The sequence below is a fragment of the Malaya genurostris genome, chromosome 2, assembly GCF_030247185.1.
Source record: "Malaya genurostris strain Urasoe2022 chromosome 2, Malgen_1.1, whole genome shotgun sequence".
Taxonomy (NCBI): domain Eukaryota; kingdom Metazoa; phylum Arthropoda; class Insecta; order Diptera; family Culicidae; genus Malaya; species Malaya genurostris.
The window spans coordinates 213,093,993-213,109,567 of record NC_080571.1 but is presented as its reverse complement, the minus strand read 5'-3'; the positions used below and the strand labels follow the sequence as shown (position 1 = coordinate 213,109,567).

Sequence of the window (15,575 nt, the reverse complement as noted above, 5' to 3'; positions counted from 1 at the left end):
CGTATTAATTGAAGAAGATACAGCCTAGGAAGTCTTCAGGAAGCAAATAAGACGAAACATACTGAATCCTGCTTTTGAACAGTACGTAAACTGCTTAAGCTTTGGCAGCAACAGAAACAATCTGGGTGTCGTTTCAGTTACACATGTATAATGTATAATGTTACACATTTCCATTTGTAGACCACCTCAACCTACAAGTCTTGTGATATATTCTTAGAATTCACTGTAAAGAGCATTCATGAATAGTATAAAAATGAGTAGTCTGAAATGGCTCCCTTGTTTCGACTCGTGAGGAACAGAACAAGTCTTCTTCACGTTCCACAAAACTGGTTCAATTTGTGAGTCATATTAGTTGATAGCCATACAAACTTACTTCCAGGTTCCAGAAGTAGCAATCGAAAACTCCAAAATGTAGCTCACATCAATATATTGATATTTTGGAACAAATAAGCGCATGTAGATCGTGATAGTTCGAGGAAGACAAATTAGATTAGATATTAGATATTAGATATTATCACCCTAAATCGATAATGGTATCTTTGCCTTTATGTACAGGCACATTGTAGATTTTTCAGTAATCAGTCGCTCCAATAATGCACACTAATACTCACTGTCGATGGTTTAATTTTCGTTTTTCAAGGTAGTTCATGAAAAGTATACCATAACAATCCCAGATAACCAACGTCATGACCTGTCCGATCCATGGAGCCTTCCTAGGCTGCATAGGAACACTCGTTCCGGCTTCAGTACATAATTATTCTGTTCCCTGACGTGAAATAATGGATCCAGATTTCGTCATCAGTTACTAATGTACACAAAAAGTCCAACCAAATCTGCATCAGCATAGCCAAACATGATTCCAAAGTGCGCTTGCGTTCGTCTTTTAAGTCCTGAGTATGCATCCAGCGGATATCCTTTTCATCAGCAGATTCTAACTCAAGCTATGGTAAGAGCGCTCAGTACTTGTAGCATCAATTAGCTCGCAAACTTTCTATTTCCAATCATCCAGCATCATTTCGTGTAGTTTTGACATTTTCCTTTGTAACGCATCGAAGGACCTGCCGCTGCGGTCTTCAACGGTAGTGGAGTCTCAATCGTCACGAAACTCTCGAAACTACAATTTCACGGTGCAATCTAGAGGAACACTAGACTCATTATATCATATCATAACTTTTGTTTGGTTTCCTTCGCCATTTCGCCTCCCAAAAATGTTTTTTAAACCAAAATATTTACCTAAAAAATTGAACTTTTTGTATAAGAAATAAATATGTAAATAGTATGTAAAAGCAATCTGTAAGGGTGTCCGATTTGAGGAGGAGCCGAGGCTCTGGGTACGAGCCTGCGCGAAAGTAAGGGCATTGGAAGGGAACACGTATCCACCGAGTTACTGCCCACAAGTTGTTTCGATGCTTAATTTAGTGTTTATATGACCAACTAGGGATCTTTCCAATGGAATGCAAATGTAAAAAGCAAGAACGGATTAGTTCGTCTTACTAGGTTATGGTTTCTCTGGTGTGTCAAGTATGAAACTGAAATAAATCAAATTCATTTTTCAATCATTAAAAAATGATTTCGTTTGAACGAACTTGTTGAGATGTAGAGAAACATGTAAGAGAAGGATGTAAGAGAATTTGAAATGACCTTTTGTTTTTAGTTCCATAATGCGGCCTCTGGTTTCCAAGAGTCAACCAATCCTGGGAACGGAAGACTCATGATACAAAATAGACAGATTTTGACACTTTAGTGAAATTTTTTATCACGCACGTTGTTCTTTATTCTTCATTCACCAGAAATGAACATCTGAATAGTTTATGTAGCATTGAAACACAACAAGCTATCATCGCCTATAAAAAATTTTCTTTTGCATAAAAGCATAGAAACCAAATATCCAAACGATCGCAATTACCCCTATTGTGATAATCAAATATTGTATCAAAACCGTTTTGCCACTGATGTAATTTGACGAGAACGTGATAGATTGCCTACCGGTAGTAATGATAAAACCGGCAGAAGCAAATAACAGCGTAACGTAACAGTTCAAGTACGAAAATAGCATATAAACGAAACAGCCCCTGAACGAGTGATTTTTTTTGCTCTCGCTTCGGCTAACGATAGTAAAAAGATAAATATACCCTGACGTTAAACCAAATGACTGGTGCGTATTCGAACATACTGGTTCATTTTGCGCTGGATAAGATAAATAAACAAATAGAGGAGTGATACAAAATATTAATTTGCATTTTGCCAGTTGATGGATAACGTCGACGAACGATTGCCAATTAGTCACGGTTGCGGATCGCTTGAACTATGTTTTCGCTTAGCAAGAGTGATTTGTGTATTTTAAAACTAAGTTTCCTTTTTGAACTTAAACAATATAGAATCTTAATATAAATCCAATCATCAACGTTCCATAGGAGTAATCCTTAGGTGATGTTAGCAAAATTCGATCCGATATGTTCAAAAAGATACGACAACAGAAGGAACGTAATATAAACGAGCTTCCTACCTAACCTTTTTATTGATTTCGCTACAACTTTTTTGGGTGAGTCACCCAATGATAAACATCAGAGTGATACGTGATACAATAGTGTGTTTTTGGCATACACGAGTAATACTAGACAGGATAAGTTTGTGAGAGAAATATCCTTAGTTAAGTTAAATTTAAAGGTAATGAAATTCATTTAATGTCAAACAAACTAATTACTTTTCAGATGTAAAAATTGAGAAAACAATGAAATTCTATCTCACTCTAGTAAAAAATTTTGCAATGGCAGCTTATTCCAAACAAGCTGCAACAAAACATAATCATATTTGTAGTTGCAAACTGGTCATCGATGCACTGTTTGATACTTGGGCATAACACCTTCTACACTCTTAGAAAAAATTAAATTTACGCTTGACGTAAACTCAAACATGCCGTAATTTCTTCGGTGATGACACAATATTACATCTACTAAGATGTAAAAATAAATTTTGCGTCTGTATCGATGTAAGCTTCAGCAAAATTAACTGTTAAGTTAATGATATGACTTATCTGTACATGCTTTGAATTGTGAAAGTAAGTGAATCGCGACGCTACTTTTATGTGCATCTATTGAGATGTAAACTTTTTGAAGTGTGTACTCACAACCTAGCATGTTCTAATGTCCTTCATTACACTGAATTTCAACTGTTTGTGTTTTTTCAAAGTCTTTCTTTTTTCAACGATGGAAAACCATTGTTTTGCTGCTATGTTTGGACTAAAACTAACGTCCTTGTCAGTCCTTGCAATGCAGTAACTTAAACTAACAAAGAAAACAAACATCAGAAATCTAATAAAACCGCCCATCATATGGCTATTTTCGAAACGGATGTGAAGAGTAAGTGCAAGAAAATGAAGTTTGCGCTTGTTTCAAACTCCAAGATGGCGGCTTCCTATTGATATTGCTTAAAATTCCTAACAATATGGGTATTTTCGGAACGGGATGGATGAGTAGATGTATCGAAACGATGTTTGAAGTGGTTCTGAAATTCAAGATGGTGACTTCCGGTCTTTTGATATACATTGAAAACCCTTACAGCATGGGTATTTCCGGAACGGGATTGATGAGTAGATGTCGGAAAACAATGTTTGAGGTGATTCTGAAATTCCCGTTCTGAAATTACTCACATTGTAAGGGTTTTCAAGGAACATCAAGAAACCGGAAGTAGCCATCTTGAATTTCAGAACCACCTCAAACATCGTTTTCCGACATCTACTCATCGATCCCGTTCCGAAAATACCTATATTGTAAGGGTATGCTAGGAATATCAAGAAACCGGAAGTCGCCATCTTGAATTTCAGAACCACCCCAAACATTATTTTCCGGAATCTACTCTTTAAACCCGTTCCAAAAATACCCATATTGTAGTAGTTTCCATGAAATATAAATGAGCCGGAAATCGCTTTCGATGTATGCCAAATCCTCTTTTTTAAAAAGTAGTTTCGTAAAAAAAAGTTTACGTTATTTGGGATTTGGTTCGTAAAAAAAGATTACGTTATTTGGGATTTGGTTCGTAAAAAGAGGTAACGTAAAAATATGTTCGGAAACGGAGGTTTTGGTGTACTAAATATACCATCTTAATGCTTTTTGCATATTTTAAATACGCTACATTCTGTTGTTGGTTTAGATCAGTCATGAAGTTTACGGTGAAATTTCAATTGATAATGAAACTCATACCCGCGAGACAAAAGTTTTTGACATTTCCGCAAATACAATACAATCTCCGATAGTGCGGAAAATGAATCTTTTCTTCACATTTTTCTATTTTTTGTTCGCATTATGCTGTCATTTCGAAAATAAACCCAATTTGCTACTACTTTGATTCATTGTTTCTCATATGATTTTGCTCAGGAAATAAACCAGCAATCCCACCGTGTATTTCCCATACCAGTACTGTACGAAACAGCGCACACAAAGCATAAAGAAAATTTTGCAAATTTGTTTCGAATCATATTGAAATTTCGATGATTACTTCTAAAATTTCAAAGTTTTGAATCTCAAAATCATTTTCTTAAAATCGCTTCAAATACTGTTTTTCGATTTTTAAAACAGTAACCAATCGCAGTTTTCGAAAACCATTTACGGCTTCACAAAGCAAAAATTAGAAATTCGAAGCATACTTAGTTGTTGTAAATTTAATTACGAAAAGTTAAGTGTTTTTTTGTTTTTCGAAAATCGATCCTGTTTTTGAATGATTGGTATAATTCGAAACGCGCGCATTCCACTGAATTTTACCTTAAGACATCGAAATGAGAAAAATTGTGCTTAAAAGTGAGAAAAGACTCCAGATAAATGACTGAAGACACAGTGCAGAAACTATTGGGTGAAATAAAACGTAAAGTTAAAGCATACGAGTACCCGGGTAGGTGTAAATAGCAAACAAAGATCAAAATAATAACAAATTTTACTATCATATCTTGGCTTGATGTTGCTATCCTGTCATAGCGATATGTTGATATGTTCTTGATATTTCATCCAAGGAATCAAAAAATTGTACAATATATGTTTAGCATCAAAATTATTTATTATATCTTGTTTCGTTATTGATGAGTTGTTCCAATTTCATTAAGTGAATTGATCTAGTAGTTCCATCTTCAAATAAAATACTATTGAGTAAACTGCATCAGAATAATAAGAGAAATACTTATGACTTCACTCTATTCTGAATGCTAGAATATAAAATAACTGAAAAACCCGTCTTTTAACAATATTTTGTTCTTCGTTTGATATTACAATGACAGAATTTTATATTTTGTTGCTATTTTCTCATGCAGAAAATGTGAGAAATGTTAATTTCTACCATTGAGATGTTTGATTCTAATAATAGAATTTTTATAGGTTTGCCAATCACTTTTACCCGGGTATGATGAGTCCGAATAATAATATTTCGATGTAAACAAAGCCCTTCGTTACAAAGTATTTTAAGCCTAGTGGCATTCGGCAGAATTATTTTCTATCAATAATTGATCCACTGGTTTCCTGTTCCATGTCGTGAAAGGCCACAAAAATAGGAACTCCTAAGTCAAGGTGTATTTCCGTACCGAGGACTGAATGGCTGCAGGAGGTAAAACAATGCAGTCGTGAACGGAATATCTTGGGTTTTTCCCTTACTGGCTACACGCAATGCTTAGCTATCGACTTCCTTGTGCATCACTTCGGCAAGCAGAGATTACAAAGCTAAGTGTCTGTGGGTGTCCTTAAGCTGGTGCACTATCCCCACTTTTTTGGAGCCTGGTCACTGATGGTTTGTTAGGGAAACTTAATAGCCTTGTATTTCCGACTTATGGTTACCACTCTCTTTGATTTAATGCAGCAAGCCCTGCGATCTGTTGAACAATGGTGTTGTCAGGTTGGATTATCTGAAAAACCGGGTAAAACATCAATGATGCTTTTCACTCATCGTGGGATAATCACAGGAACTCGTCGGTTACAGTTGTCATACTGAAACTCATACCCGGTTGCTGTGGTTGATCAAGTTGGATACGTCGGGGTTATTCTTGATTCAAACCTGAGTTGGTCTGGTCACATTGACTTCAGGATTGAAGGAACTTGCATGGCTTTCGGCCAATGCAGACCAGCTTTTGGAAAATCATGGGGACTCAAACCCATATACATTCATTGGATCTACACAAATGTTGTTGGACCAATTTTAGCATATGGATGTCTTGTATGGTGGCAGAAGGGAGTATTCGCGACAGTTAAGTCAAAGCTAAATCATCTCCAAAGGATGGTCCTAATGGCGATAACAGGAGCATTCGCGACAACTCCTACTGCTGCTTAAGAGGCGCTACTGTGTATTAAACCACTACATGTGTGAAGCATTATCTTGTGCATACCGTCTTAAGGTTACAGGGCTTTGGAACAGTAACCCTTTAGATTATGCTACTAGCCACACTCGCTTGTGGTCTTAAATGGTTACGTGGGATGAGTATTTACTCGCTCCTAGTGACCTAAATCTCACATGCAGTTTTCCTTTCAAAACATTCAATGTGAGCTATCTTCTTCGTGAGGAATGGTTGACTGGTTGTTTTGAACGACAGATTGATGAACACACAGTTTGTTATACGGACGGTTCTCTGTTGAATGGTCGTGCTGGTGTCTACTGTCGTGAAATGAGGCTAGAGCAGTCTCATTCACTTGGTGGATACTGTACTGTGTTCCAAGCAGAAATCTACGCGATTATGTGTGGAATACAATCGGCACTTCAGCAGAGGATCTGTGGTAAACGAATTTATTTTTGTTCCGACAGTCAGGTAGCTTTGAAAGCACTCAGATCGAATGATTCACGGTCGAATCTAGTGATCGAACTCAAATTGAAGACCTTAGCATCTCAAATGCTGTTTACTTCTTATGGGTACCCGGCCATTCTGGTATTACTGGAAATGAACGGGCTGATGGGTTGGCTGGAGCTGGTGCAACGAATGATTTCGTTGGTCCTGAACCAGCTTTACCACTTCCAACTAGTTGAATAAAGCACAGGATTCGTTCTTGGGCTGCATCCAAACATGCCAGCAAAAGGATATTCTCTCGTTTCTCACCCAATGTGATAGGGAGCTATAGCCAGAAGGGTTCATCGTTCTTCCTGGAATGAATGAATCCTTTCTGTATGCACCTTAAATAGGGTTTAGCAGATTGTATGGCATCCCTTATGAGGTACCGAATTTAGTTCTGTTCGTACATACTGCGAATCGTTCTGCATTCTTCCGGGAGTGCAGAATGGTGTCGCTTTTGTAAAATCTCTAAATTCTCTCGGGGGTTTAAGGTTTTATTAACTGTGCATCGTTCATCAGAAAGAACGCACATAGTAACAAACCTAAATAGGTTTTACAGCCGACTGTTCGCGACCTCGTAGAGGTTCAGAATTTACTTCTGCTTCCACTAAATGTGATCTCCGGCAGATTGTTCAGCCTCCCTTAGGGGTGCAGAATTTACTTCTGCTTTTTTGTGTTTTTGTGTCGTCAATTTTCCTTATCCTCATTGTCAAAACTTTACCATTTCCCTTCAATCCTTCCCTCTTATATATCACGAAAATGATGCTAAAAACAAATTGATGGCAATGCACAAATCTCCAAATATCAAGGAGAACGTGCCATTTGAACCAATTTGGTCTGATTCCGGATTCCTGATATTACAATGACACAATTTTATATTTTGTTGCTATTTTCTCATGCAGTAATGAGAAATGTTAATTTCTACCATTGAGATGTTTGATTCTAATAATAGAATTTTTATTGGTTTGCAAATCACTATTACCCGGGTATGATGAGTCCGAATAATAATAGTTTGATGTGAACAAAGCCCTTGGTTACAAAGTATTCTTTGGAATTTAGAAATGATCGGAAGTAAAGCTATGCTCCGAAATACTTTTTTATACACGCTTGTTCAATGTTACTCTGAAGTGAGTATATCACTAACGCTGGCTAAAAGTGGAACTACTGTTTAGTCAGTAAAATTAGATTGAGTATAGATGCTTAAGAATTCACTTACAAAAATTGTGTATAGGTTATCAATTTAATGAATAATAGCGAACAATCTTCAATCTGGCAAATATTTCGACAAGGAAAAGGCTAAAACTTTTTTAAATAAGGAGAAGCTTCATGAGGGTGCCTTTTGGCCCGATGTTGTCATGAGTTTTGCTCCGTTGTTTTGATAGATCACTCGTTATTTAAACCATTCTGCCTCTATGTTCAGATAACAATAACATTCTAAGTAACGTTATTTAACATGTAAATTTTTCATGTTTTCCACGACCGGGCGTCTACTGCATATATTTAAATAAAAATAATATAATATGTAATTAAATGGAAAGGATCTTGCAAAATAAAATATCACGTGTGGAATAAATGACAATCTAGCCAACTATACTTACTCCTCTGACTTTTCAGAAGCGTTGTCTTTATCCTTCTTGGTTTGCCCGGAACTGCAGTAGTTTCCCATTGTGACGAAATTGTGTTGGCTTCCGCTGTGTCACCTAGTATCTAATCCAGACAATTGATGCTACCAGCCTTGCTCCCTCGTTGCCTTTACCAGCATTCACAGCACTGTTTTATCTTCACTTTGATCACTATCATTGCAAACATAGGCGATATGCAGCCTGAGTGTCAGTTCAAGTATCAACGAGCACTCGGTAGTTTAATCTGAAACGCGAATAATAGACGAAATTGATATCTGTTCCAGCACACGAGGCATCCCGCTGGCTCTAGAAACACTAATCACCGTTCGAAGCTTGCACTCCCACCATTCACACCAGCACTGACAAATGTTCTCCCTAACGACCAGCATTAATTTCATCAACTCTGCGCAATTTTCCGTTCCATCAATTCACTAGAGTTTGAGACCCTATCAGCATGTATTGTGCATACTTTCACTCCCTGTTTCGCGTAGCCGTATTCTTTCTTTGATCCTTGAACCCCCTTGTTCTATTCACTTGCCGTGGTAACCGTGGGCAGGTAAGGGACGAACAGGTGATGTCCTTTATGAAGACCTGTCACACTTATCGGTTCAGCGCTAGCGTGCATGTATATAATCAATTAATCAACCGTGCGCAATGACGACAATAAAACACAACACTGTTGGTAAATGAGGTAGGTACTGAAGTATAATAGGACATCAATCTATCCTCCGGCGAACGATCTGGTGGTTAAAACCGGGGTTGAATAAATACATGGAATAATAATAACATCTATCTGACCTCATTTCATCTGGATGAAAACTCGTTACAGCACAGTACCTACCATATCTTGTCCTTGATAAAATAAGAAACCAGAGAACAGTGGAAAAAGGGGCAAACATTTGACCGTAGACAGAACAAACATACTGAAAACTAGCCTTCTACATATAAGTAGACAAATCAAGCCCATTCTGATAGAAGGCGAGTAATCGATGAAAAATATAGTATTGTCGGGAATGCGGTAAGAGAATCTTTTGGGACTATTGTGGACCATTTTGATTCAAAAATAGTTTTAACCAAAAACCATCGCAGTCCAAATGTGTCTATAAACGATATCACCCCAGTCGAAATCATTATGTAACAATATGATATTTCGATTAATTTTTCTCCAATGTCAAGAAAACGTTGGTTGTACTTCTGTGCTTCTAGTGTCTGCAATTCGTGTCGGAGAGATTTCGAGGATTTGTTCCTTTTTTCACTTATATTTAAATTCAAATGAAAATTAACAAAATATATTCGACAGACAAGCATGAACGAACATTTAAATCAAATTACTTGACGATAACGCCATTTTATTATAAATTGACAGATAACTGTAGGAAAACAGATTGAAAAAATGACATTTGAATACATTTATGAAATGAAAACCTATAATTGACTATAATTGAACAGCGTGGCGCCCGAGCACAGCTGAGCATGATCGGTTTCTTCTAGTCAATTAGCGGTAGCATTTTCGCGGTTTTCATTTTATAGTTGTATTCGCATGTCAGTTTTTCAACCTGTTTTCTTCGTTAGATTCGAATAAAATTTAAAAACTAACACTAGTCAGGTCTACGTCTTAACGGGACTGAAGCAACTCGTTCAAAAAGTGCCACCAACCGCAAACTTGTGTTGTCAGCCAATTTAGTTTTACTTCAGACTTTGATTTCGTAAAATCATACCAGTCTGCAAATGTGTTAAACGATCTCTCCAAAATAGCTGTTTCAATAGAATGAGTTTTAAGCTAGCCTGATCTGATAGTGTAAAATTTTTTTCAGAATCATTAAACAATTCTATTGATTGAGTAGACGGGTATAGCGTGATGGGTTAGTCGGTGCATTTCACGCATCCCACCTGGGTTCATTTCCCAACCCCGCACATAGGGTTAGAAAGTTTCCTGACCCGAAGAGGCGAATGACCTTAAAGTTAAAACCTCTATAATCGAAACAAAAAAAATCTATTTACAGTCGGTGTCGGGTCGGCCTAGTGCGGATAGACTTTAATACGTGTGGAGAAATATTGGTTTGCGCCTAACACAAGATAACACAACTCGGGTTACGATTTTGGAGCCGGGCCTCGGGAGACTCTTTGACATCTTTAACATAATGCTATTTCTCGTTTGATTTTTCAAAGGCAGTAAGAGCAAGAGGCAGTTTCTCTTTATTTACTTTCTCTTTCGACTATTGGGATGTGATTATAAAGAATTTCTTGGATTTCACAGCCTCTGAATTTCTTGGATTTCTCAGCCTTCTGTTTGAAAGTCAAAAGTTTCGGGTATCATTTTATGCAAAGAGTTGAGTGATAAAGTTGGAAACCTCTTGGTAATTGATAGAAGAGAAAGTAAACAAAGGGAAACTGTCAATTGCTCTTACGGCCTTCTGAAAAATCAACCGAAACTTTCTCTACCACAGGGCTATTCTTATTGTATTCTACACTACATCATGATTAGAGAAAGTGTTCAAATCAAATAAAAAAATCAAAATAATCGTTTTTGCGTTTATCGTGTGATATTAAATGGTTTATTACTATGCAAAATAGGATCAAATATTCGTTAATATGACGGGTATAATTATTTGAATTATGTTGTAAAATAAATAATAAATAAGTAAAAAAAAATTGGCCGCACTGCCAACGTCTCTAAGCCACATACAATCAATAATCGCAATCTAATCAATCAATCTAAGCCACATACAATAATAATTGAGAATTATTCTCGACAATATTGCGACATTTTCCATGAAAAACTAAAAAAACATTTTTTTGCTCACCAAAATGAGCGTGGGTGACATTTTCCTGTTACTTATGTTGACCAGATTCTGGTACCGATATGGTACAGATAGGTTCTTACGTCGAATAGAGATTTTTGGAAAAATGACTTAAGCACTTAAGCAAAGACATCATATTAACAAGATATCCAGCTCTCATATTCCACGAACAAATAATTAGGTTTATTGTAGAACAACGATAGTTCTCTAATTTTTTCAAACGAATTTAAAATGATTGAATTCCATAAAAAAGTATATTAGTATCTATATATTTCGAATTGGTCGTACATGCAACAAAGTTACTGCATTTCCATTTGAAGAGTTTGTTTCCATTGGTTTTTGCAGAAACATTCAAAATTTATGAAGAACGAATGAACGATTCAGGAAAAACTAGTTCTCTCGGTAAAACTACCAAATTCTGAACGGTTCTTTAAAATTAACTGCTTGGCCCATCTCTACTGTGATCCTAATAACACTAATGTCGTTTTCGTTTGATGTCAAACCTAACCCAGTTTCCACCCTAACTTCTGTCAAACCGTTTATTAGAAGCTAGTTTCGAACCTAGTTTCAACGTTGTTGACCTGAAAATCGAGTCAGTTTCGAACCTTCAGGTTTTCATATCAGGTTTGCTCGAACCCCCGTTGCTAAGTGCGAACGCAACACAGTTTCGTGAAAAGTGTTTGTTTGATGAAACTACCCTGGGTCAGTTTCAGTTTTCTCAAGCGAAAATGACATAAGAATGTTTCCAGATCGAGACTTGCTTTGCGAAACAAGCCCTTCGTACTCTGAACCACCGACACGGGTTCCCTCTTTAAAAAAAAACGTTCAACGGTGGTCCTTCATTGGTCCAATACATTGGATCATTGGTCCAATGAAAGTCCAATCAATCGTTCAACGGGAGGCCAACACGGGACCTTCGTTTGCCGATTTTGAAAAAGACCGTTGAACCGAATGCCATTTCTTTTGATCAACAAACCCGGCAGACAGTGGTTCATTCTTGAGCCATTTTTAATATAAGGAGTTGGAGCCCCGTTGGACTAGTTTTACTGGAGATTTTCCGAAGTTTTACCCACTTTTTTTTAAACCAACACTACATACCTGTACAATACTTCTACTTCATGTAGATTAACAACAAATCTTCTTTCTATAGGAAAGTAACACCTAATTTTCACACTATTTTGGAAAGAGAAAAAACAACAACAAACCGTTCCAGCAAACTGAACGAATATTTCGTGCAGTATGTCGTTCAATAAGCGCTCAACGACCAACAAAATAGAATCGCCTGCTGAGAGGGTTTTGGAGTGCAGCCCCAATGAATTTTGTTGAACCGCTAGAGCACTATGTCGGTCTGATCGTAGTGCTGTGAAAGGGTCACCATTTAGTTCATCAATCATATTTGACCATATATGACAGTCATAAATCATACACAGTAAGCTGAAAGCACTTAGATAAAGATAGTTCGCAGCTTTCAAAAAGTTTGATAGTCCTGAATTTACAAAATACCATCTTCATCTCAAGTGTCATCCACCCGTAACTAATAAGAAACTGCTTAACTACATTATCTGGATTCAAAATTGCAATACACATCAGTACACAAAACTGTGCCGACTGTTATTGTTCGGAAAATAAATCGTCCACTCTTAGCAGCCGGCTGCCCAAAACTCAAATACGCATGAACTATATCCCTGATTACAATATACTCAAATAAAAGCATCACTGCCATGAAATAGCTCAAGAAACTAGACAATGTCGTTTTAGAATTTAGAAGAAAGTGTAGAGTTTTAGGAAACAGGTTTTTTGTTTAGTAAACTTAAGGTTTGGAAAAGCAATGACCATAGTTTAAACATAGTTTCTCTCACTTCGCAAAGAACAATTTACTTCACATTCCAAATATTCTTCAACCGCAAACAAATTGGAATTACGTGGCATTATGTTCTTCCTTCATTGTTGCTGGTTTTTCTGTTCAAATATACTGTGTTATCATACTTCAATTCATTTCAGACATTCAATGCAACATATTGTACATTATTCACAGTAAAAAAAACATTCATTGTTAGCAACTGGACATACAAACACTTATTCATTCTCGTTCCTCTCAGATTTTAATAACACGAGAATCATTCTCATTCATTGCAAATAAACCAATAAAGCACGAATCATGGAGTCAAGCGTGCACTCCTATTCTTGAAGTACCGTATGATAGATGCATATCCAAGCATCAACTCACTTGACCTACACTGGAAGGCACCAACAAACAACGTAAGGTTAATTTGCCTACTTGAGGATGGTCAGTTCTTGTTCTACTGCACGCTTGTTTCATCTTTCTTCAAGTCCCACTTGAGCGCGTTCTTCAATCACACTAGCACTTCGACAAACTGGCAGTCTGTACAAATAAAATTCCTACACTCGCGACTCTCTCGCGTGCGATGTTGAATTGTTCGCTTTCTTCCCAATATTCCATTATTGCCACCACCGCATGAACATCAGTTTAGGTATCTATTGCTAGCTATCTATATCTACAGTGCCGGTCACAGTTAAAAGGATAGTCATTGTGTTCCTGGGGGGATCAAAACAAATCGATACAATTTACAGTAGTTTTCTGCATTGTACAATATTTGATGTTGGAGATCTAACAAGAACTATTCTTCGATACGCTATGATAAATCGAATTTCAGTTTCTAGCGACCCATACTGTTCAGCGAAAACGAGCACTGTCATAGAGTACAGGAAACCTCGTACCGTAACAACACAGATAGCAAGTTATCCACTCGTCGAGTGATAAATGAGTTTCACGATATGTACCTATAGGTTGACTCACTTTTTAGGGTTCCTGTTCTCAGACAGTTTAGAGTTGTATTTACTAATAAAAAAATGTTTTGTTCACTACCAAAGAACCACCGGTCTAAAAACAATAGACAAAAAGAAACACATTGTCTCAGACTGTATATTGAACAGAACGTTTATTATCTCAAATAAGACCATTGAGAGTCTTGGTTTTGAGCCATTCTAATGAACTAATAAGCAGACTACGTCATATCGACTGACGTAGGCGGCATAGGGGTGAGAAGATGAAACACTTGAATATAATTTCTAATCTCAGACGCTTTATCCAATACGTACATTCAATACCATAAAATTTGTGCCACAGACTGCCATTCAAATATATCTCGTAATCAACACGGTAATTACCGTTTCCTTAATTTATTGCTTGAGATTCACATATTTTATCAAATAGGATCTTCAAAGATTTTCAAGATTCCTATTTCTTGTCAAACCTAGACTGGTATCAGTAATCATCTCCCATCCCTGAAGCTTCTCTGAAACTTTGCAGCTATTCGACAAAATAACCAAAAACAAAACAGATAACCACCAATGATCAATGAGTTTTACTTCATCGTCAATATGTGATATCATATTAATTTCTTAATGACATTTATTTTGTCTATTTGTAACGTAATTAACCGTTCGATGGTGATTAAGTCCGTAAAAATTAATTACCAAGAAACAGTAAAATGGCGGACGTCTAGCGTCTAGCTACTGTATCACACCTGCCATTGTGAAGATTGTCAAGAGGCGCCTTAAGAGTAATCCTCGACCAACTTTACTAAATTGGTGAAGGAATTCTAAAAGGTAAACTTCAAAGCAAACCCTAACAGATACAGAAGATTTAAGACCTTTCGGTGAGTCAGAATTACGAACACGTAAAAAAGGCAGGGCACTGCTGAAGACCTATGTAACAATTCGATTACCTTAGGGTTCTCATGATAAAGACTGAAACGGGCAAAAGTTCTTTACTTCAAATCGATGTATTTCTGTTAAAAATGAAATAAAAACACCCTGAAATGCTGGCTTTAAAAGTTGAGTGTATATACACTGGTTGCTATGATAAGTGTTCACCATTTGTTTGTGTTTGAAATGACATCCAATGACATTTAAATAACTCGCGCAGCAAGAGAATCCAAAATTCTCGCACGCCAAGTTGGCAACATTGCTGGATGCGGCCAAATCGACTGTGACCAACATTTTAAAGGTATTTGGGAAGCGTCTGTTGACCGTCAGAAAGCTTGTAGGCGGTGGCAATACTGGCAATCATAATCCGGACGTGGCAGCGATAGCAGATAGCGGCAAAATATATGCGAAATCCTAACCTCTCCATCCGAGACGTCGCAGGCAAGCTCAAAATCTCCCATACTACTGTGCAGCGGGTGAAGGAACGAGCCGGGCTATCGACTTTCATGTAGGTGACGGTGCAAACCGAGATTATAAACAAAACACGTTGGCAAAGCAGCAGTCCCGAAAGTTGTATACGAATATGCTTACAAAGTTCGTCTGTGTCCTCATGGACGACGAAATTATGTG

General features: G+C 37.1%; 1 protein-coding gene across 7 annotated transcripts in view; it reads right to left on the bottom strand.

Moving 5' to 3' along the window:
- Positions 1 to 15,575, bottom strand: part of LOC131427450 (uncharacterized) — a 54,359-nt gene that overhangs the window by 32,993 nt on the left and 5,791 nt on the right. For 4 of the 7 annotated variants that reach the window (XM_058590639.1, XM_058590642.1, XM_058590645.1 and 1 more), the window contains exon 2: positions 8,392 to 8,659. In XM_058590639.1, the coding sequence (XP_058446622.1) occupies positions 8,392 to 8,459 (68 nt within the window). In that variant the 5' untranslated portion in view covers positions 8,460 to 8,659. Of the gene's footprint in view, positions 1 to 8,391; positions 8,660 to 13,409; positions 14,705 to 15,575 lie in introns of those variants that run through there. The other 3 variants (XM_058590640.1, XM_058590641.1, XM_058590644.1) reach the window with 3 other exon arrangements.